Raw genomic sequence first — 24,151 nt, 5'->3', positions numbered from 1 at the left:
ACTATAGTAATAGCGTCATAGGTAGACCGGTAAGTTAGGACAAAAAAAAATAGAATAGAGGTGGCAACAGGTGATTTCCCAAGTGGAAGTGCGTAAATCCCAGGTTCGCACATCGAAAGTTCAAAATCTCATAATTAATAGTTAGTAAGAAATAATTTTATGAATTTAATTTGAAATTGCAATAAACATGGAGCAATAAATAATTGAATTTGAGTTTAAAGTTGAAAATCATATAAGTTAAGGGAAAACAGTTACAGTTTAAACAATATACCTATTTATAATTAACAATACATATGCACTACTCTTATCAGGTACATAGTAATTATTAACTACAGTTTGTACATTTTTACATAATAATAACTTCAAATAGAACCAGACGACTAGAAACTACCTACTTAATTATTAGACAGACAACTTGTATCAATCTAAATTAGTATTATTGAATGTTTAAATTATTAAGTTTAGAATTTCCTTGTAGAAATGCAGAGAAATGTAATTTATTAAATTGATCGATTTAATCAAACTCTTAGGCCCAGAACAGACGGTGAAACGCAACTGCAACGAAACTGAAACTTTCTGATGATACTGATGAATGAAACTGAAACTGAAAGTTTCGAACTGGTCGCGTCATGTGTGGTCTCTCAACGAACGCTATGGCAGAAACTTAGATGCAACTCAAAAGTAACTAGCAGTTGCAGTTTCGTTGCAGTTGCGTTTCACCGTCTGTTCTGGGCCTTACTGAATGATAAAGGTTGAAAAAGAATGCTACCTTATAGTCCAGTAGAATTAGCTTTTAAATCGGAAATAATTCCTACAAAAGATTTTATTCTTTTAATGGCTTCATTGGTTGCCCATTAAGACTCTCCTAAGTTTTCGACTTCGACGGAGTTGTGCTTAAGTGGTGGGGGCCCCCGAAAGCGGCATTTTTTCGGTTTTCCGGTTATACCGCGTAAAGGACTTACCCTATCAAAAAGTGGTCTTCATGACGGTTGAAGGGCACTTAATCCTGCATTGAATAAGACCAAATTCATATGTTTTGGACAAACCGTTCTCGAGCTAATGTTCGGAAAAGTAGAAAGTATACGTATAATTAATGACCCTCTCCACGTCCAATGGTTTGTTACCCACAGGCTTCCAAGTCTTGAAAAGGGCCACCTCAACCAGTGTAACTCTATCAAGGCTTACGAGCTTGATGCGCCTATCCTTGTTCGTCCCAGCCGTTCCTTAACTGCGGTTGCTGCACCTCTTCCTGGCACTCACCTGAACGACTCTGTGTTACCTACTGTGGCTGCCCCTCTTCCTTGTATCCTCCTGCATGACTACGTTGCCTAGCCGTATGCCTGGTCTAAGGTTCGACGCCAAAAATCAACAACAACAAGTTCATATTAAAACGCTGAAGAGTTTTTTGTTTGTTTGTTTGAACGCGCTAATCTTAAGAATTACTAGTTTGATTGAAATCATTATTTTTGTGTTGAATAGCTCATACATTGAGGAAGGCTATAGGATATATACAATCACTCTACGACTAATAGAGGCGAAGCAGTAAAGAAAAATGTTGCAAGCACGGGAAATAGTATTTAAACTATTTTCACTCGTACGAAGTTGATTTTGTGGCGTCGAACCTTGGACCAGGCATATAGCTAAGCAATGCAATCGTACAGGAGGGTACAAGGAAGAGAGGCAGCCACATTAGGTAACACAGAGTCGTTCAGGAGAGTGTCAGGAAGAGGTGCAGCAACCGCAGTTAAGGAACGGCTGGGACGAACAAGGATAAGCGAATCAAACTCGTGAGCCTTGTTAGGGTTACACTGATTAAGGCGACCCTTTACAAGGCTTGGAAGCATGTGGGTAACAAGCCATTGGACGTGGAGAGGGTCATTAATTATACGTATATTTTCTACTTTGCCGAACTTTAGCGCGAGAACGGTTTGTCCAAAACATATGAATTTGGTCTTATTCAATGCAGGATTAAGTGCCTTTTAACCGTCATGGAGACCACTTTTCGATAGGGTAAGTCCTTTACGCGGTATAACCGGAAAACCGAAAAAACGCCGCTTTCGGGGGCCCCCACCACTTAAGCACAACTCCGTCGAAGTCGAAAACTTAGGAGAGTCTTAATGGGCAACCAATGAAGCCATTAAAGCAAAAAAATCTTTTGTAGGAATTATTTCCGATTTAATCAATTTTTGTGTTTAATTCTACTGGCCTATTAATTAAGTAAGCAAAATATTATATTAATGGTGCAATCAGAGACATTTCGAATTAACTACCATCTTGCTAAAAGCCTTCTATCATGGTCTACAAGTAAGTATTTCCTCCTTCACGTAGCTGCTTCTACCTATGCCTATAGGTTACTGTTACCTAAATGTAAGGTCTTGTCTCTGAATGCACCATGAGTGTTAAATTATTTTATTCTTAACTTTAACTCCATAAAGATGATTTAGAGATGGGGCTGAGCTATGTGCATTAGGATTCGAGAGAATTTAGGTATGTCAATGATCTTGTTTACGAACGTTTCTACCGCGATTCAACTGGCACATAGCGCCATCTATTGGTGTTACTATTTTCGTTTTTGCTATTCAAACATAGCTCAACCCCTTAGGAACTTGATAAGTATTAAATAGATTGAATACGAGTAAATTCAAATTCTTTAATTTATTGCTAGTAAAATGACTACAGTTATTGTAACGCTGTACTGTAATCTCGTCTTTAGAATTTCAGCGGTCTTGGATTCGACTATTGTTTTGGTTTTCATTATACCTAAGTAGTAATTATTATTTTAGTTTATTATAATTATTAAACCTCATGTTGTGAGAGACTGTACCTAAAGCTGAGTTCCTACTTTCTGTAAGTTCCGGACGTTACATCTAGTGTTGTCGATGGTCTCGTATCGATAGTTTTATAGTTTATGGATGGATAGTTGATGCTATCGACTGCTCAAAATGAGATGGTAACTATTGATGGAGTAAATTGAAGAACAAAGAGACCGCGAGAAGTGTTTTCTCCGCTTCTTTTAGACAGCGAGCCTAACAGTTGTGATAGGGAAAGGACTAGTTGGCAACACTACCACCGCGTTAACCGCGTCAGATATATGTAGGTACTGTGCGAACTAGATAAACGCTTCATGTAGACATCCGTATAGAAATTAATGTACTGTTGTAGTCTCTTTCAAACGTAGACGTCGGCTTATGGACACTAGATATAGACGTCGATAGGAAGGTTGGACGCTGACATCGTACGCCGCTATAGCGAATAATTAGATCGTAGCCTAATGGCGCGCATCCTAGGCTAGCTTCGGCAAAAAACCCTTTATGTAGCGGTCGATGTTAATGGCGCGCTGCAGCGCTGCTTCGATTTCTCCGCTTCTTTTAGACAGCGAGCTCAGGTAGCTAAACACGATCTTAAGCAGTTGTATTGAGGACTAGTTGACAACACTACAGTACAGTCAGATGTACTGCGCGAACTGGATCCAATATGTCGCGTTGAGCACCGAGAACAGGAGCGGGAAGAACACGCGGTCGATGTTGATGGCGCGCTGCTTCGCCTTCTCCGCTTCTGCTGCGTCCTGCTAGCCTAGGAAGCACCCCGCGATTTATCTTATCGTCGATTTTAGAAGCCAAATGTATGGGTTTATCGTCTAAAATCGATAAAATGCTTCGAGAAAACGATATAAGATAAAGGCCGTCATAGGTCACGTCCACAATGCTTTTATAAAAATTAACTGTTCTGGTCTCTTTTAAACGTTGACGTCAGCGTATGGACAGTATGGATACTATAGACGTCGATAGGAATATTTGACGCTGACGTCGTATAGCGTTTAATAGGAAACCGTAGCCTAATGGCGCGCATCCTAGGCTAGCTTCGGCAAACAACGCTTTATGTAGCGGTCGATGTTAATGGCGCGCTGCAGCGCTGCTTTGATTTCTCCGCTTCTTTTAAACAGCGAGCTAAGGTAAGCTAAACACTTGAGTTGAGATCTTATCTAGTTGTATTAAGGACTAGTTTGCAACACTACCCTCGCGAGTTAGCCCAGTCAGATGTACTGCGCGAACTGGATCCAGTAGGTGGCGTTGAGCACCGAGAAAAGGAGCGGGAAGAATACGCGCGAGAAGCGGTCGATGTTGATGGCGCGCTGCTTCGCCTTCTCCGCTTCTGCTGCGTCCTGCGGCAATAAACGCTTCATGTACCGACGACAGTTAGGTGTGGCATCTATGTATGGTTGTTATTAGGGCGAGTTTGCAATAAAAAATAGTGTACTTTCGACTGTACAGACGTCATTCCGCAGATGACCAAAGGACATTGTCAGAAACCGCCTAAAAAACCGCCAAAAAACATTAACCCATCATAATTATTTTCAATTTTTTTTAATACATTAAGCACCCTTTCGTTCTAATGGACACTTAAGCATTGAAAAATTAAATAAATAAGTCTTTTAACGTTTATTCTATAATACTATTACAACTTCCGGACGTTTTGGTACGTGGCATGGTCTAAAACCTATCAAGTTCCATAATTTTTGCCGATAAAATCTGTACGAGGCATTACCGTACTTTATTGCTGGGAGTCCATGTATAGTGATGTTCCTGCGGCCATCATAGACAATAAAATATCGATTTTGAAAATAAAAGCCAAAGTAATCATATAATTTTGGCACCTTAATAACTATTGCCATTTTTATTGTAAAGATCATGCAGCGCTACTTGCAGATATTATTGGAAAGAAAACTATGTGGGCTCTAGATCTGAAGCCGCTTTAGCGAACACGAAGTGCTCATACAATGCGGCGTATTTTCTTCCAGTCTTTAGTCAGGACTTTAGTCGAATTAAAACCCCGGTTGAACGTGATATAGCCGCACTAGAATACGATGCTTTTTTGCATAATCGCAAGACTTCGTTCCAGTGTCGACCGAATGTTATCACGATGTATGTGGCCTCATGGGTTACCGTAGCCGCTAAGGTTTGAAACTTCTTGCTTAAAATATTGTAGTCTTTGGCATAGACTACGATGGTAGTCATGGAGATAGGAGTTTGTTATCTCATGTCAGATGTAAATGGTGAAAAGAAAACTCATGATTCGTGTTATTTTTATGCAATATGTAGGTATTTTATAAAAGTGGAACCCCGAGTGATCTCCAAAACCCATTCTATTATTATATACGATTCGGCTTCGATATCTATAATACAATAGGAGTTTATTTCATGTGTCAGACATCAGATGACAAGGGTGGAAACAACCTACTGTTGAGGCGTTCAGCCTCCTTGCTCCAATCTGTGCGCGGCGCGGCGTTTTATTTTTAATTAGTTTAGAACTTCTTTTGTTCTCTCTCTTGCTTTTGTCGTCGTACTGAACTGTCATGGTTTCAATAGGTATATTTGTAAAACCGTAAAAGAAAGTGTTTTAATTAAATGGCACCATGTTCTACGAAACATAATTTGGTGACCCATGAGGGGAAAAATCGAGACATCAAGTAATTTCATCAAAATATCAAGAAAAATCCGACGAAAGGAATTTGTTCAACGGTCGAATTTCATCATCATGCAAACTAGTATGCAAAGGGAATTTACACAAGAAGTCTGAGGTTGTCCAAGGATCTAAGGAGGTAACGAGCATCGTCTGGCCGGGCCAGTGACGTCACAGGAGCATCACACCGCAGCGCAGATCAGATAGCTAAGTGCCCCGTCCGCAACTTCCATTCTACAATATTCTTATCCAATTTCTCGTTCAATATCGACAAATATCGTCAATCCAGTTTCAATCCACATTCTAACATACATTTCCTAAGATTATTATATTTTTTGACAACAGTAAACCTTTCCGAGTGAATATTTCACATTTTAATATTTCATTCCAATATTTGCAATACAAGATTCAATCATTCAAGGTGCATTAATTTCAAGTGTTTAATAACTGTTTTTAAGAGACAGCTAAGTCTTGCAATATCAGTAATTAGTGCCTATTTTCACGCATTTCGCTGAACATTCCAGGGTTACTTCGCTGCGCGGCACAGCTGTATTCCATCTGCATTTTCGAAGTATCCGAGTACCACCGGCTGCTGTGCTGTCGCGACCGGTTTCCTGGTTTGCAGTCAAAGCGAGGAACGTGAGCTTATCATTTTTCATTACCTACGATTCATGTTGTTTATTTACGTGCAATATGTGGGCATATTATAAAAGTGGAATGCCGAGTTGTATTTCTAAAACTTGTTCTATTATTTTATACTATTTGGCTGCGACTCGGCGTGACGACAATACAAAACATTTTTCGCGAATCGGTGTTCATACATTCACTTAATACATTAGACGCCATGTTGTCATAAACGACATATTATAAAATCGCTGTAAGTTAATATTCTTAATCATTAATTTTATGGCAAGTGTCCATCAGGAATCATTGTTCTTACACACAGAATCGTATTATTTCGCTTTCGGGTAGTAATATGTCAAAATTGTTGGTTCTTAGGCGAACAATGTATGGAGAACGAACATTGTCCTTTAAGTGTTAAATGATTGTCTTACAAAATATATCCCAAGGAGTTAGTTACCTTGGGTTTGCCACCATCACCGAGGACGATGTTGACTAGACAATATTCCATGAGCGCCATGAACACGAATCTGCAACAATAATTGTCATAATCAAATGAGTCTGAGTGATATCTCTTGAGACAGATAAGCAACTCATAAAATGGAGAACACAAGCTTTAACAATTAACATTCACCCAGCAGTAGGCATCTCGAATTCAATGATTTAATAAGAATCCAAACTGTGTACAGAAAGGCTACAATGGTACGTAAGTACACTGTACAGACTTCAATGATATTCACAAATATTACTATGAGGTCTCCCAGTGCGCGTGGACGCACAGGGTGACATATGAACCAATCACAGAGCTCTATTCAACGCTGTGCGTTCGATTTGCTGCTTCACTTAAAAGCAAGCATCGTTTGTGAACACGGGGGTACACTGTTTAACCAGAGTTCAAATGATACGTATAATGTACAAACAGACTTCAACTGATGCGTGCACTGTACAAACACACTTCAAATGATACGCACACTGTATAAACGGACTTCAAACGATACGTACACTGTACAGACAGACATGAACGCGTCCACCGCTTTAAGGTAGGATACTGGCGGCAGCTGCGCCTGCGACTTGGCGTGCTGCGTGCTCAGCGTCAGCAGTGACGTCACGCCCAGCGTCACTTGGCAAATGATACGCGCACTGTATAAACGGATTTCAACTGATACGTACACTGTACAAACAGACATGAACGCGTCCACCGCCTTGAGGTAGGATACTGGCGGCAGCTGCACCTGCGACTTGGCGTGCTGCGTGCTCAGCGTCAGCAGTGACGTCACGCCCAGCGTCACGTGGCAAATGATAAGTGAACTGTATAAACGGACTTCAACTGATACGTACACTGTACAAACAGACATGAACGCGTCCACCGCTTTAAGGTAGGATACTGGCGGCAGCTGCGCCTGCGACTTGGCGTGCTGCGTGCTCAGCGTCAGCAGTGACGTCACGCCCAGCGTCACTCGCGCTGGAGCTGCGTCAGGCTTGATCCAGAAAGATACCCACTGGAACAGATAATGGTTTGCTTTTAACAAGGAAAAGTCAAGACGCCTGGCAAGCTACCTACCACCATCTTACTAAGGTATGTCACCTTAACAACAATGTTACAACATTGTTGTGTTCCGGCAGTTGGTGGTAGATGGCCAGTTCCTCTGTGGTTGAAAATTCTAGGTGAAACTCGCATTTGCCTATGAAACACCGCTGGTAAGGTCTCTCTCGTTTAACTTGATGAGAGAGATCACTAAGAGAGATATTAACTACCAGTGTTTAGAGATGTCCATAGCAGTTATGGTCCTATGTCCCCTAGATGGGGCAGAGGGCGTCCATAGAGATTTCCATAGCAAGACAATAAATCTCCTGGATTCCTTCTATCATTAGGTATCATTTTCACATTGCCATTCGAGCTTCTATAAAATTGATCTTAAATACAAGTAGGAAGGTACTTTCATTATGTGGGCACAAATCATTGTCTCCTGCAACTTACGGACATGATGACGATGAGACAGGTCGGTATGTAGGTGTTGAAGAGGTGGTACCCCAGTCGCCGCTTCAGCTTGAAGATCACCTCGAGACAAGTGAAGTTTCCTGGAACAAGCTGTACCTGAGTACTTTGAAAATAGCAAATTCTTGGCTTTCAAAAATCAAAATCAAAATCAAAAATATTTATTCAGTTTAGACCACAAGTGGCACTTATGAACGTCAATAGAAAATAATAAAAAAAGAAAAAGGTAGCCCTTATGGGGCACTTTACATGTCTCCTTATCTTTTGGGCCCTACCAGCGCTTCGAGACAAACATATGGCAAGTGCTGAGAAGAAACGCCGGAACAAACTCAGTCACCACTTAAGTATTGCCAGGAATTATCTAACGGTAAGAATAGTCAAATTTAAGTACATCAAATATGTGCAGACTGAACTGACCACGCATCCTTGTCATCAAATAGTCTCGAACCTTGTAGTACCCTTTGGACATAAGGGTATTTTTTATATGTGTCTTTGTCTTCTTTACCCTTCTTTAACCTTCTTATTAGAAGTATTCTTAGAGGTAAGATGGGCTCCAAAACGGGGATCCAAAACTGACTAACGGGAATTAATTTCCAACTCTCTTTACCACCACTGCAACTCTCCTGTTATATTGTATAGCCAGGATCTACAGGGTGGTCTCCGATCAAACCCAACCTGTGAGGGTTTCAGCCAAATGACGTCCACTGCTGGACCAGTCTTAAAATGAATATCAGATAGAATAGAAGATAAAATCATTGAGAAATTGGCAGTCATTGGGGGACCACCAGCAGTGGTTGGTCGTCCTGTTGCTGAAATGATGATGATGTGAGATGAAACAAACTAGTTTGTTAAAAACTATCTGTTCCTAACATTGTTATGAATATTATTGGGAGTGAAGCCAAATGCTTTTAACCTTCACACGAAAACATGTTGACTCATTAACTACCTAGTTTCTTCAGACACTGTTTACCTTCCATTTGACGTCATCATTGAGAAATTGTGATAATCGTTTCTTTATCGCAAGATTAACTAATCTGAAGCTTAGGATTACGAATGATCCCACAATGATGGCTGGAGTTTGATGCTACGTGTTAACTTTATGGTGGGTATTTAGTCCTTTAATCTCTGAAGCAATGAACTCATTGTACTCGTATGTAAACATTGGGATTTGCTCACCTTCCCTTCTAATGAGAGCGACTTGCCGAAGCTTACTTTGGAGTCTTTTTCTTCTCACTTTGTTGAACATACTTTTGCTTATTAAGCACTTAAATATTCGATAACAGGGATTTTGCATGAAAAAAAATAGTGCTTAACTAGAGTCGGGAAGTCGTCAATCGTAAAAAGGAGAAGGTAACTACGAGGTACGAATTTATCTCAGAAAGAAACGATTACGATCCGAGTTAGTGATTGCTATGCGACATACCCCAAGTCACGTCCAAAATCGCATCGATATCGGCGACTTAATCGAGCCAAAATTGTGCAACTTGTGGTAGGCCTAAATATTACCTGTATAGTTATTTTTCTTCCCCATCAAAAATATTGTCCACAACTTCCTCTACAAAATGTGCATATTTCTAAAGACGTACCAGTGGAGTAGACCTGCGTGCAGTCAGCAGTCCTGTTCTGGACCAGCTCCAGCTGAGGCAGCTCAATGTTTTCGTCCACCACCAGAGGCACGTCAGGGTCCCACTGGAAGATCAGGTCGTCCGTCGTGTGGGACACTGGAACCAAACGAATACCTACTTAGGCTTAAAGTTGCAGTATAAAAACTCATTTATTTATGCAAGTAGGCTTTTAAAAAATACTTTTACACGTCCCAATATTAACCCTATCACTGCTGCAGAACAATAAATGGGCCAGTGCTGAGAAGAAGCAGCGAAAGAAACTCAGTCACTTTGTTAGTCGTCGTGTCACCTCGAGTCAAATGGTGTGTTCAGTGTTCTATGCGCAGCTTCTTCTCCACTGGCCCATTTTTTGTCCCGAAAAAGATAGAATAGAAATAGAAGAGGTAGAGTCAAAGTTATACAGGGTGTTTCTTGTAAGGTGTCAAGCCGAAGGCAGGTGATAGGTGAGGACTAGACCTATCGATTTCACCCCCATGTATGTTCTACGATTTTTCGTAGTTTAGAAGTTATCGTTAATTTTGTGATTTTTTCAAATTGTACGACCCAGTAGGCTTTAAATTTTTTTATCTTTTTTTGGGTCGACTTTTCTCAGATTTCTTTTTTTTGACAGATTCCCTATTAATTGCAGATTTTTGAAAAAAATAATCAGCTTCCTATCTTTGATGCAAGATACAAAATTTTTGCTAGAAACATAAAAAAATATGCTTTTAGCGGAACATCCTAAAATTTTCAACTCAAAAGTTTAAAAAAAAAAGTAATTCCATAGGTCCAAAATAATTTCAAAAACTGCGCAGTTTTCTGAACTTTCATAATAACACAAAAAAACATGTACTTAATAGGCCATTATTTTCTGTAATCGCTCCACTAAAGTGGTAAGTCGGAGATTCTGTTACATGTTTTTGACTTTCTTAGGACTAACTAATGTTTGCAATTCTCTAAGTTTACGTTACGTAGAACACATTTAGAGACAATATCTGAAAAGAATTTTTTTTATCCACAACGAGGAAGCTCTTGCCCTTCATCTGGTATACAATAGGGAATATGAAAATATTGATGAACTGCGGACAAAGCTGACTGAAGCACAAAACCAAATTAAAATGAAGAAGAAGGTTTTACAAAGAATTTTTTTGCGTCGTTGTCGTATGTGCATTCAGGTCAACGGCGGACATTTTGAACATTTACTTTTGAAGTTCCCTTCCACCTTCAGCCTAATCATCAGTTTCCGCCAGGTGTGATGAAAGGCAAGAGCTTCCTCGTTGAGAATAAAAACATGTTCTGTCCAGTTACTGCTCTAAATCTGTTCTACGTAATGTAAACTTAGAGGATTCCCAATATCAATTCACTCTAAGAAAGTCAAAAACATGTAACGGAAACTCCGACTTACCACTTTAGTGGACCGATTACAGGAAATAGTGGCCCATTAAGTACATGTTTTTTTGTATTATTATGAATGTTCAGGAAACGGCGCAGTTTTTAAAATGGTTTTGGACCTATGGAAGTTCTTTTTTTACTTAAACTTTTAAGTTGAAAATTTGATAGTGTTCTGATAAAAGCATAATTTTAATGTTTCTAGCAAAACTTTTGTATCTTGAATCAAAGATAGGAAGGTGATTATTTTTTTCAAACATCTGCAATTAATAACAAATCTGTCGAAAAAAAGAAATCTGAAAAAAGTCAACCCAAAAAAAAGATAAAAATGTTTAAAGCCTACTAGGTCACAAAATTTGAAAATATCACAAAATTAACTATATCTCCTAAACGATGCATGGGGGTGATTTAGGTACACCTTGATGTAAGGAATCTAAATTTTTCTTTTAGACCTCACTGTTTTGGCCACCCTGTATATACTGGGACGTCTAAAAGCGCTATTTAAAAGCCTACTTATTAACAGAAAATAAATTTTACATATCAATTTTAGGTATCATCACTGAATAAGTAAGTAACTAAAACTAGGCGCTAGACCACCGATTTTTAGTTGGCCGATAGTATGCGCACTTTCATACATCTCCATAGGCCATACTGATAACAGCTCAATCCAACTATCGGCCAACTAAAAGTTTGTGGTCTGGCTTACAGCTAGGAAATACCTAGCTACTCAGGCTGCAATGTATCCTTGTCTACGACCTTGTCCTCATAGATGGGCGCCAGAACCTAAGCTTTTGGGCTTCAGAAAAACTTTAGGAAATAAATTCTCTTCCTACAGCTCGGCTGCTGTGATGCCGCTAAGGTTCAAATGGACCAAAATAACAGATCTTTTTGGGAAAAATATTTTACATTATTTTTAATAAGAGAGGAGGATATAGGTAGTATGCCCTTTGACGTTCAACATTATTATGAGTTTACGACATCCTTACAAGCTGTATTTCAATTTTATTTTAAACTTTACTTGTTCAGTCCTTGTAAAAATNGCGGTACGAATTTCGCCATAATTAAAAAGTTAATGCGCGATAGTAGTTAATAATAATTACAGTGATCCTGTTATTATTATTAAAGTAAATAATAATATATCACCAATATTGTAAATACTGGATGCAAGCGGCGCAGGACCGGTCTTTGTGGAAAGACTTGGGGGAGGCCTTTGTCCAGCAGTGGACATCTTTCGGCTGAAACGAACGAACGAACGATTGTAAATACTGGTAAAAATCGCAAGTACCTACTTAACCCATGACTTTTTATACAAACTTTGTCAGTCTATAACTTCTATACTCCATCGATAACGACATTGAGCTTTGGTTGGGGTAAATTAATATAAGGTAACTTCATTTAGTCCCAATAATTGATTCTGAGTTTTTCGTCCATACAAAATGGAACTGACTCCTTTATGCAAAAATCGTTAAAGAACATAAAAAATAGGTAGTTAGAAAAGATAGGAAAATAGGTACTCACCCTCCGACGGAGGACAGAGACAGACATATCGGAAATAGAGCCGTAATCGCTTTACGGTATTGCCTTTTCAAGAGAAAAAGCAAGTATTTGTTGTCTCGCTCCCACTAGCGGCCCTCGCTCACACCGTATTGCGTCTCGCTCGCACTCGCTCCGTCCTTGTCGCACGGAGGCACGCGATACGGCGTTAGATTAATGCGTAGGCGTCACTAGTGGAGAGTGGCATGGTGGGCCCAAATATAGCGGCGGTCCGAGCCAAAAACACAGTCCACTTGAAGATAGCTACGAAGTAACAACTAAGAAACAAGAAGTCCCTAGAAGCCAACAGCAGCCAGTACAAGCCCACTCAAGACACAAGGGGTTGTTATTTCACTACACCCCCTCCCCGCTACCCCGCTACGTGAACACCGGCGAGAGAGAGACAGCGATATCTCTGCATCGGGCGCTTCTTCTTCGAGCCTTCAACAACTCCCAGGCGCAACTCCAGTAACCCGTGGGGCGTACCCCACACAACAGAATGGAACTGTATCTACTCATCAAAATCAAAATCACCTTTATTCGTATAGACTAATTAAATTAGTACTGACAACTCGTCAAATACTCATAAGTAGCCTTTACATGTCTCACTCTTTTTTTGTTTTACCAGCGCTTCGAAACAAACATTTGGCAAGTGCTGAGAAGAAGCGCCGCAACAAATTCAGTCATCACTGTCTGCCGGTTTAAAAATAGAAAAAAATAGGAAGTTACGATACATTCAGAAGCAATTACTTACCACACGTTCTCGTTGTTAGAAGGTGACCTTAAGACTCATCTGATCCGTCTGCTCGTTTGCCTCCTGTCACATAAAAAAAAAGGAATCTAGCACGAGACAGCATGGCAGTTTACTATAGGAGGAGCGTATCCAATACGTAAGTCCGATACCAGCTGGGTCTTTCGTGGTCCTTTCCATAAAGAACGAAATCAAAACTTCAAAGCAACAACGCCCCGCTCACGCGCCCTTTTCATGTGACTTTACCCTAAATGAATTGCTCGCAATATTCCCGAAGGAGTATTGTGTATTGTTAATGGAAAAATTCAACAAGAATATCAACTTTTTTACTACACAATTGTATAAAACCTTCGAAGAAACTTCAAGCACTCTGAGAGACCCTATTTTTACAAGCTTTTATTCTGAAAAGCCGTATAAAATGAAAGAATTGAAATTCGAATAAAATACGAAAGTTTTTTTACTGTACAGTGTACCTACATTGATATATTTCTGTGGAAAAATCGCATCTATTGCCGCTAGACAAGGTGTCACAAACTGTTTTTTTTTTCATTCATCTGCGGTCATCCGTACACAAAAAAATATTATGCCGATAACAATATGTCAAGGGGTGATTTTTAGGCGGAGCACACACGAGATTTCTAATGAAATACATACGCTTATGTATCGCCAATGTGTAGTAACTCAGACGACTATTGATTGCTACTTCTTATTCTTATTCGTTATGCTCTTGGCAGAGGGCAGAGCGGTCGTGGTCACGTTGAGGCGTTCACATCGGTTGTAGAGATTAGATAGATTGCTACTCCGTCACACAAAATCGGACAAAGGTTTAAGGAATTAAAATTATTAAAAAAAAACATTAGGACACAACACAACAAAACACCTAAATAAAACAATAATTAGTTGGGATACTTTATCGAAATGTACGCGGACAAAGTCACGGTCTGACAGTAAATGGATGGATATGAGTGCTTTGACCACTTAACCGTCAAGCTAGACGTGTGCTTAACTAAAAAAAGTTTAATTAATTAACAACCCGAACGCCACGGAACCTGTCAGTGGCTTTTCACTTCGCCCCAATTAAAAATTAAACACCTAGTTCATTAAATTAAAAGCATTTCAAGGCATAATATATTCACCCTTCATCTACCGTTTGTGCTCGCGTTAAATAGGTTCATCTAAATAACTCGAATTCGGCTTTTTTACCCGAGTTTACCGGACTAGCGATGCTCAGTGGGCGTAGACAAGATAGATATAGACGCCGGGCGCCAACGCCATTTTGTGTAATGTAGGTTTTAAAGAACTAGGGAATAAAAGAAAGAGAAGATTTGAGGTTGGTGATATAATTTAATACGTTTGTTAAGGTACCACAAACTTTGATAACATTGTCAATTCATAAAATTGAATATTATGTGTTTAAAAGTAAGAAACATTTATTACGATGACGATGATGACATTACACAAAGCCAAAAGTGGAAAAAAAAAGATAGAAATGGTACATAAATAAACATTACAAGGAAAGAAAAAGTGATCTGAGCAGTGCCACCCTCTCGCAACAGCGATGCTCTGCGCAATGGGATCCCACTCAGTATATTCTGTTGAGCCCACGGCCCCACGATGAGGAAGACCCGGACCCTGGTTTTCATGGCGGCAATGTTTATTGAAAATTACCATTATACAACATTTACAGGCCTATGTTCAACAGTGGACGTCCTGTGGCTTAGATGATGATTAATATTTAATTACTGATCACCACACTCGTGGTTGAAGGAATTACGGTTATAGTGCGACAAGGCTATTTGTATGTGGAGAGATGTTAATGTCATTCATTACCGTAGGAAGCAATGACAGTAATATTGTCATTATTGACAACTACTGACATTGCGTTATTATCCCGAAGTTTGTGTGTCCAGTGTTATCTAACTTGTCTGAAACGGAGGGTAATGTTTTTTCCTGTTGATTGCCCCATTCAACGGGCGTGCCGGCCCTCCGTAGTTTGATTTGGCACGAGAGGGTTTTATCCTTATAAACTTCAACGCGACCCGTTTTGATACTAATACCACAGAATAATAAATAAGTACTATGTACTAATATTTCAAACAAAATCAATTATAGTCAAAGTACTAGTTGATTAAAAGTTAATATTGGAAAGTTTTAAGAAAAATCTTATTTAGTGGATATCACATTTCTAAGTTATCTTAGAAAATCTTATCTTGGTAAAAGAATTCAGGTAGAGATGTGATTCAACCTTTAAAATTTAGAATGCAACCAAACGGTAATCACTTACCATCAGGTGATCCGCCTGCTCGTTTGCCTCCTGTCACATAAAAAAAAATACAATTAATAATAAATAATGGCATCAATATTACTGTTGTCCTTCCTTCGGTAATGAGTAATGGCATTCTAAATCTCCTCGCATACAAGTAGCCTTGTCACACTATGACCATAGGTCCTTCATTCCAAACATTACTTACACTATTTGTGTCTGGTTCGCTATCGATCGTCGGTCATCATTACTCATTCTTCATTTCCCACATAAATAAATAACTGCTCTTTAATTTGAAATGTTTATTATAGCACCATACCGCTAATTTAGCAGGACTCTGATCGAAATATTCAAGAATGCAAATACGATAATTATCAACTTTATATTTAGTAGAACGTCTAGTCGTTTTTGCTTGTTATAGGAATTGTTGAAAAACTACCGGTCAAGCAGTCTGGGGCGATGACCCTTGTACAGCTGATTCAGCGGGTATATTTTGCGATACGATATCGTTATGGTACATCTATCTGTCTCTCTCAGTATGTCCACTGTTTTAGGGTAAAAGAGAAAGACAGGTAGAGTCAAAGATAAAATAAGTTTAGGGGGGTTAATAAAATCTTGATATGTCAGCTTTGTCTCTCTATCTAACCCATGTACTTTCTTAGAGAGAAAGGGAGATACAGAAACTTTTTTAGAATTGTGGTCTATTAAAAAGATTTGCTGTGTAGCTTCCCGATCAACGCTAAGCAAGCGAATAATAAGAAAAAAATGCTGGGCGAATGATTTTTGAATTTTGATGTTACAATTACAAAGTAAAATAACTTCTTTGGAAGAAATTTCATCAGAGTCATAGTTTTTTTTACAGAACCTGCCCTGGAATCTACTGAAATTCCAGGTAGTTTGCCGTTTCAATCGGAAAAAACTAGGGTCTTTTCTTTTCCAATGGAAGCGGCAAATTGAAGAGGTGTAAAATAAAACAAAGTATTGATGAACAACATTTTTCTTTCCCAGTATATTTGGCCGTTGGATTTCGAACAGTTTGTTGAATATTTTACGGGCGACTGACCCGGCATTAAACACATTAAATATGATTGCATGTTCTATTTATAGAAGAAATAATTTAAGTTACATATACATAGTCTAGCTAGACTTAAAACCTGTTGGGTACTAGAGTCTAGACCCAGATTAAATATTTACATTTTATCATGGCCGTTTTCAACACGACTTATTTTGACATGAAAAGTATTCGTTTTAAAAAGGTTCGCTTTTTTACCTACGAGGTTTTACTTTTGGACCTGCCAACCCTAAGGCTGAGGCTACACTAGACTGCGATCTAGGCCATGCGATTGGGAGAGTGAAACGAGCTTTCAAAAAAATCTTCCTCTTTCCTAAAATGCAGTGCCCGACCGTGTCCATAATTGTATCTAAGCTTACCGTACTACTTTTTGTAACATTATGGATGCAATAAATTATTGAGTAATGAGTAAATTTAATTTCGGTTTGTCACATAAAGTGCTTGTTTAGCGCGAGTCTGTCCCTTTCTAAAGTCGTCATAAAATCTACCCTATGTTTTTCTCTGAGCTTGAAACTATCTCTATACAACATTTCATCTAAAGCGATCATCCCCAGTAAATGCCAATTCGCTTTCGCCTTGAATAATGTTTTCGTATCGCAAGTTGCATCGCAAACTAATGTACCCTCAGCTTAACTTTATAGCTGTGTAGATTATACCTTCGGGCGTACCCCACTTATTTTCTCTTGGCTTTTTACGCGCCGGCGAGTTCTAAGCAATTTTTTTTTCGCTATCAAAAAAGGTCGCCCTCTGACAACGTTTGGATTTATTTGTGTAACTTTTTGGTAAACTGTTTGCTCGCCAGATGAAACAAATTATTTAAAATTAAGCGGGAGTTTAAATGATTTATGCGTTCGCAAATGTTTGTGAAAAGCTGCGAAAGTTTTATTTGGAAGCTTTGGCCCGTGCGGTTCAGTGGTTAACGCGCGTAAAGCTTACAGAGAGAGCTTACTTTCGTATTTTTAATACTATTATTAGATGTATTAGATTTGCTGGCAACAGAGACCATGGTGACCGAATTTGTCCACCTTTTTGCCACAGGGACACGTGTAGTAGAAGTATGTTGATTGGTGCTCCGACCGAGGCGTAGGCCCACACTTATACTTAGGTACTAATTTGTATTAGGTAGGTTTACAGCGAAATAAGTCGCTTTTTTGATTTGTTGCACTCCTGAACTAAAATGTGGTATAAAATTATGATGAATTTTTGTATGAAGACAAAGGGCTTGGAAAAAAGGCTTAAATTTTGTCAAAAACATTATAAAAGAGTGTTTGAGAATAGTTTGTATTTAAACCATGTTCAAATCCTTTCTGTGACAAACGTTAATCCTCGAACAAAGCTATTACATAATATGTAGGCCGACCAGGGTTCGAAAATATCCGATATTTATTATAAATATCAAAATATCGGATATTTATGATATATATCCGATATATATCAACTTTGATATATATCAATTTTGTATGAAAGCCATAGTATTATTTTATTGTATTATTCATGAATACTATTGCATATGTGTTACATAAACATGTTTTTAATGTTTTTAAAACTTAAAATCAGACAAATAAAGCAAAAACATAAAATATCTTTGAAATATGGCAAAATCAACTGAAAAAATAAAAATCTTATGTCAAAAAGTACAAATACAGTAACAAATTTTAAAAGTTGATATATATCATCAAAACCGGCTTGATATATATCGGATATATATCCGATATATATCTTGATATATATCCCTTGATATATATCCTCGAACCCTGAGACCGACTGGCCACAAAATCTATTTTGTGGACTGGCCTTTCTATACAAATTAAAACTGGACCCTATGAAAAGGATACACTTGTAAAACAACTTGTCACGTTGCAAATAACGGGGTTATAAAATGAATATTTATAATTCGACAGGTTAACATTGAATGACATAATTTGGTTTGACACAAAAGGGTTCGTTGGAGCGTGACGTCATCGTCACCTGCTGTCGTAACTTGTACGTGCTACTGAGGGGTTAAATACCACCTGCCTGTGTCGGGTTATGCGCAGTTATAGTTGGTCTTTATTTTAATAGGCTGAAGGTGCATTTTGATGGGCTTGTCGTTCTGTTTGATTGAAGGAATATTGTATATTGTAGCTGTACATTTTTTATGTTTGTACTTTCTTGTAATAGACTAATCTGCTTCAATCGTGTGGTTGTATCAGTGTTACAACACTGACGTCATCAAATAATAAATGAACCACCATATCTTAAGAAAATTATTTTAAATTGATTCATCATCAGTCATTGAGTCTCCTCTCCACTGCAGGAGCACGAAGTCTTGGCCCACTTTTAGCTTGGTCCACGGGCCAAGTAGCCGGATTGAATTTTTGATAGGCCAAGTCGCTGGAAGACTGAGTACGGACGACCTTTTCTATTTATTTTTTTAATCCACAACGAGGAAGCTCTTGACCTGTATCTCACCTGATGGTAAGTGATGATCAGGCCGAAGGTGGAAGCGAGCTTCACCCGGAATCCTCAACCACGGAGGAACTGGCTATCTTACCTCTAACTGCCGGAACACAACAATGCTGTTAACATTGTTGTTATGGCGACAGACTTCTGTAAGATGGTGGTAGCTAGCCAGGCGGACTTAGAACAAGCCCTACCACCAACCAAACCGAACAGAAAAATCTGCCCCCACTGGGAATCGAACCCGGGACCTCCGCGTCTGAACCAGGTGGTCTTACCACTAGACCACAGAGCCGGTTATTTTACCAGATGCAAACAATAATATCCAGTGTAGTCCTTAGTACATACTATCATACAATACATTTTGTTGTAAAATAGTCCCTAGTGAAACTACATAAGATGCTGAGGCTGCACTGTTCATGTTGTGATCTGATGTCTTCCATGTAAAAAACAATCTTCTATCCCTTTTTTTCTACCACAAAACCGCATAAATTCATTTCCCGTAGTCGTGTTACGGGATGATGGTACAGTCGACTACAAAAATACAAGACTTGTTATTTTTGGATATTAATAGTTAGGACAAACTGTTACATTTGGCCTGAGCAATTAAATTTCCAATAGGCTAGTTGCCTAAAAAAATTTTTTTAGTCCGTAATGTTTAATATCAAAAAATATTGGACACATATATTTTTATTTGTCAATCTAACAAATAATTACATAGTTATGGTGCGTTGAAGTTGCGCACGACGTCACAACGTGCGGCATTTTTAACCCTTCATTTGGCAACGACATAAAAAATGGAAATACATGAGTTTGATGAATGTAAGGCATGAAGGGTATGCTAAAAACTTTTAAAAAAATATGAAAAAAAATCCTGCATTTCCCAGAGTTGGGAAAATTCGTGTCCGTCACAGCGGACACTGCCAAAGACGTCATAAATAACGAGTAGATTTGAATGTTCGCCGTGGCGGACATTGGCAAATAGGGGATAAATAAAAAAACATCGTTATAAACTAATTTTATTAAGAATTTTTATAGTATTGAGAATAAAACACCTTGGAAATTGGTGTTTTGGCAAGAAAAATTAAGTAAGTAATTAAGCGTAACATTAAAAACGAACACATAAAACATTCATTTGGTATGGAAATCTAAAAACAGTTTCTTGCATTTTTGCCCATCACAAAGCAAAGGCGCGTTTAAAACTTTATGTAGAACACCACTGTCTTTTTTTGACAATACCTGCAACGTTATAACAGAAGCTAAAGCTAATATTTATATTAGAGAGAGATCATATCATTATCATTTCGATAGAGGGTGCAGGTGAAGAATAGTTTGAGTTAGTAGAAGCACATCACATCAGATTTCTCACTTGCGTCTGAGGAAGCGGGTTCTAGGGACTAAAGCCAATATTCTTGAAGCACGCGCATGCCTCAGACAAATGAAAAACAAAAAAAAAACATAAGAAAACACCCATAACCGCAAAACAAACTAAATTTGACTATGTCCGCCACAGCGGACAAAGTTGTTTTATGAATATCAGTGAGTAATTGACAATGTCCGTTGTGCCGGACAAAGAGATCAAGCGAGTAAAAAAACACCAAAACATGTATAAAATGTTATGAATTTCAGCTAAACATTATCATACACGTATTATTGTTAAACAAATTGCAAAAACAATGAGCTTTTAACAGCAAAATACTGAAAAAAATAATAATTTACCTTATCGAAAACAGATGACTGTCTCTTCGCTGACATTTTGTTCGCGACTGACAGATACAGTGTTGCGAACGTCAAAGTTCACTTTCTACAAACTTTTTCAGAGGTTATAAAACAATAATATTGTAGAATAAAATAAAAATAACATTTACAACACCCCCTACTTGGTTTCTAAAGTTAGTGTCCGCCCTACCGGACAAAGTTAAATTAAGGGTTAAGCAAGCGTTGACGTCACGGGCCTCTTCTTATGAACTTTGGGGCGCTTTATCTCTTTAAATTTTCATTAGTTTGAAAAAGTGAAAAATACGTGTAGAGTATTTTTTGATAAGTTAACTGACGGACTAATTAAAACTCTTGCTTTTTGACCCAGGCAACATCCCCATTGTTTTCATTGCACAAGTGATTTTGTTTTTGTTCAATTAAGCGAATATTTGTACTAACTACTCTAAGTCTACACACACAAGTAGCGTTTCCCCCAACTCATTTTTGCGACTGAGTATACGTAGTAACGTAAACTGGAATATTTTCTCCTGTATATAAAAAATATGTGATCACAACACAATATCATCCATCCTATCCACACTATCATATCTTAGGCAGAAAAAATAGGTGTTATGTTAAAAATATCTTGAAGACTCTCTGATATGTTGTCTTATTGTAAACTATACGTTTCACTATATTATTGTTATCGAAGTAAGGCAACTTCGTTTGCCTGAAGTTTAAATTAAATATTTTAATAAATAAAACAAGCTAAAAGCTATTTGGACTCATGCAATGTGCCTTTGGTAAACTTCAAATATTTTTTTAACAACATTTGTATAGATAATCACGAATTTTCTTAACAGCAGTCAAAATAAAATCCCCGCCGCGTAATCTTGGCAGGAGTAACTGAATCCCGAGCCCAGGAGCCGGTTCGAAGCGAACTGAGGCGTGACTAGTTGAGATAAAAAAGTTTCTACTAAGCTTGTACGGCGGCTTTGTCCGTGCCATGTCAATTTGAGTGTCATTTTGTAACAGCAAGCCAGAAAGTTCAAATTGAGAGATTTGTTAGTTAGCTATAAGCGCATCTGTATAAAATTTTTCTGGAGTCCCTTTTTTCACTAAAATAATATTTCTGAGTCAAAATAAAATCCCCGCCGCGTAATCTTGGCAGGAGTAACCAAATCCCGAGCCCAGGAGCCGTTGTCGGGGCGAAGTGAACCGAGACGTGACTATACAGTGTGAGTCACGTTAAAGTGTACATATGAAAATAGATAAAACTAGACCTATTTTTATCGATAAAAAAGAGGTCAAAAATTTTTTGAGATTTTTTTTAAATTTTTTATAGAATTTTTTTTCTTCCAATTACTTATTGTAAAGAAAACGTAATAACTTTTAAACTAAGCGGTATATCCTAATAAAATAAAAACAGTAATAATGCTAAATAACAGGCGATACTAAAAAATACATAAAATACACAAAAAAGGCCAAAAAATAATAAAAAAATATACTTTTTGAAAAAAATCTGCTAAAAAATTCGTGTTTTTTTGGTTATTTGATAAATTTCTCCAAAAAATGCCCCTATAACCGGTGGTTTTTATTACTTTGTATTGTTCTCTATCGTATTATCTTTGTAAAACCAAAAGTCGCATGTCTCTATCCCTATCACATGTTTTTTTCTAATTAAATCCATTCTTACTCCCTTAAAATGTATGAAACTTGTATCTGTTTTCTACTTCTGCTAATAGATAATTTTATTGGCTATCGCATGATATAAAATTTTTGCTTATTAGTGTTAAGTTACCCACGCTTTCACTTGTTTTTGAAGGAAGAGGTGAAAACTAAAAATTAAAAACTTAAATCCTCGTAATTTTGCGAGAAATGGGTCAAGCCCCAAATTTGAAGTATTTTCATCGATAAAATTGTCCATAGATTACGCCCTTAAAGTTTGATCACTACAAACCCGGACACACTGTATTGTTTTTCTGTGACAGACAAAATTCCACGCTGGCGAAGCCGCGGGCGGAAAGCGAGTTGGAGATAAAAAAAACTTTCCACTATTTACTTTTACCGCGACTTTGTTCGCCGCGTGGGTTTCTGACTGGCTGTAATCTATGCGCTTGATTCGAGATTGAATCAAAATTTGAGTGTCGTTTTGTAATTATGGGGCCACGCTAGCGAAGCGACGAATTACGTGGGCTGGGCTTACATTTACAAATGTTTCTTCTGAAAAAATCGGGCGCTTGCGTGAACTAAGAGAAACACAGCGCCATCTGTTATCCAGCGAACAATAATTGTTTTTGTAATAATTTAAGATCCCGCCGCGTAATCTTGGCAGGAGTAACCGAATCCCGAGCCCAGGAGCTGGGGCGAAGCGAACCGAGACGTGACTAGTTGGAGATAAAAAACTTTCCACAACCGTGCCGCGTGGGTTTCAATCAGACATCGATATTTTTCCACAAGAAACGTAGGCTTGCCTTGAGTTTGAATCACAGCTTGTTTTGGGTCTCCGTCGACTAACCCCGCTTTTAACTGGGCCCACGGTTTTAAACGCCGGATTGACTTTTTTTCTGTCTCTTCCAGCAACTGAACCCACAACGCCACAACCAATGTGGTTATAAGATGTTGTTAAGACCTGGGTCGGGTCAGTCGACGGATTACTCATCGTTTTGTAACTGCGGGCCAAAGTGTATTTTATTCAAATTGGAAAATTTGATGATGATGATGATGATTTAGAATTATAGAGGGTTATGTTCTATGAGTTAATTTATTTATTGATAAAAGTACACCAACAGCAATACACATTTAAGACATTCACATTTATGACATTTAAGAGTTCAAATCAAATCATTTCAATAAAGAAGTTAAATGTTAAAGTTTCAATATTGGGCTATGCCAAATCGTTATTTGCATTTCACATCGCAATGATATTACAAATAAATACTTACGTACACATTTTGGGTCAAGTACACGCCGACCTATCGACGTACCCATATAAAAAAAGCAAATTCGTCTAACTCCCACACTCTATTCCAAGGGTGGCCAACTTGATTAGACATAAGGTCTACGGTTTACTAACGAAACCCTGGGCGATCTACCACTTACATACTTCTTGAAATCTTAAATGAAATAGCACAGTTTAGTACACAGTCATGTAGTTCGACCTCCGTTCTATCGTTCCATTTAGAATGCTGGATTCGAGACGGTCTACCGTGACTCTGGGTTTCTTTCTTTTTTTAAACGCACTCATTTACGCAGTACGGTTCCCAATCTTTTAGACGGGATCTACGATAGTGAATATACTTTTTGTATCCTCAACGACGACTAA

General features: G+C 38.3%; 2 protein-coding genes across 2 annotated transcripts in view; one reads left to right on the top strand and one right to left on the bottom strand.

Moving 5' to 3' along the window:
* Positions 1 to 3,489: 3,489 nt before the first annotated feature.
* Positions 3,490 to 15,233, bottom strand: LOC114357533 (glycine receptor subunit alpha-2-like). Its single transcript, XM_028311182.1, has 6 exons — positions 15,185 to 15,233; positions 9,664 to 9,816; positions 8,060 to 8,160; positions 7,420 to 7,580; positions 6,542 to 6,611; positions 3,490 to 4,162 (listed from the first exon to the last, which is right to left on the bottom strand). Exons 1-6 carry the CDS (start codon positions 15,231 to 15,233, stop codon positions 4,034 to 4,036), a joined length of 663 nt encoding a protein of 220 aa, XP_028166983.1. The 3' UTR covers positions 3,490 to 4,033.
* Positions 15,234 to 20,681: 5,448 nt separating this feature from the next.
* Positions 20,682 to 24,151, top strand: part of LOC114357526 (dynein heavy chain 10, axonemal-like) — a 61,388-nt gene continuing 57,918 nt past the window's right edge. Inside the window, exon 1 of the mRNA XM_028311167.1 lies at positions 20,682 to 20,714. Coding sequence (XP_028166968.1) covers positions 20,682 to 20,714 — 33 coding nt within the window. The remainder of the gene's footprint in view (positions 20,715 to 24,151) is intronic.

The sequence above is a fragment of the Ostrinia furnacalis genome, unplaced genomic scaffold (genome assembly GCF_004193835.3).
Source record: "Ostrinia furnacalis isolate ACB-3 unplaced genomic scaffold, ASM419383v2 OfSCF0216, whole genome shotgun sequence".
NCBI classification, from domain to species: domain Eukaryota; kingdom Metazoa; phylum Arthropoda; class Insecta; order Lepidoptera; family Crambidae; genus Ostrinia; species Ostrinia furnacalis.
This window is presented reverse-complemented; position numbering and strand designations above follow the sequence as displayed.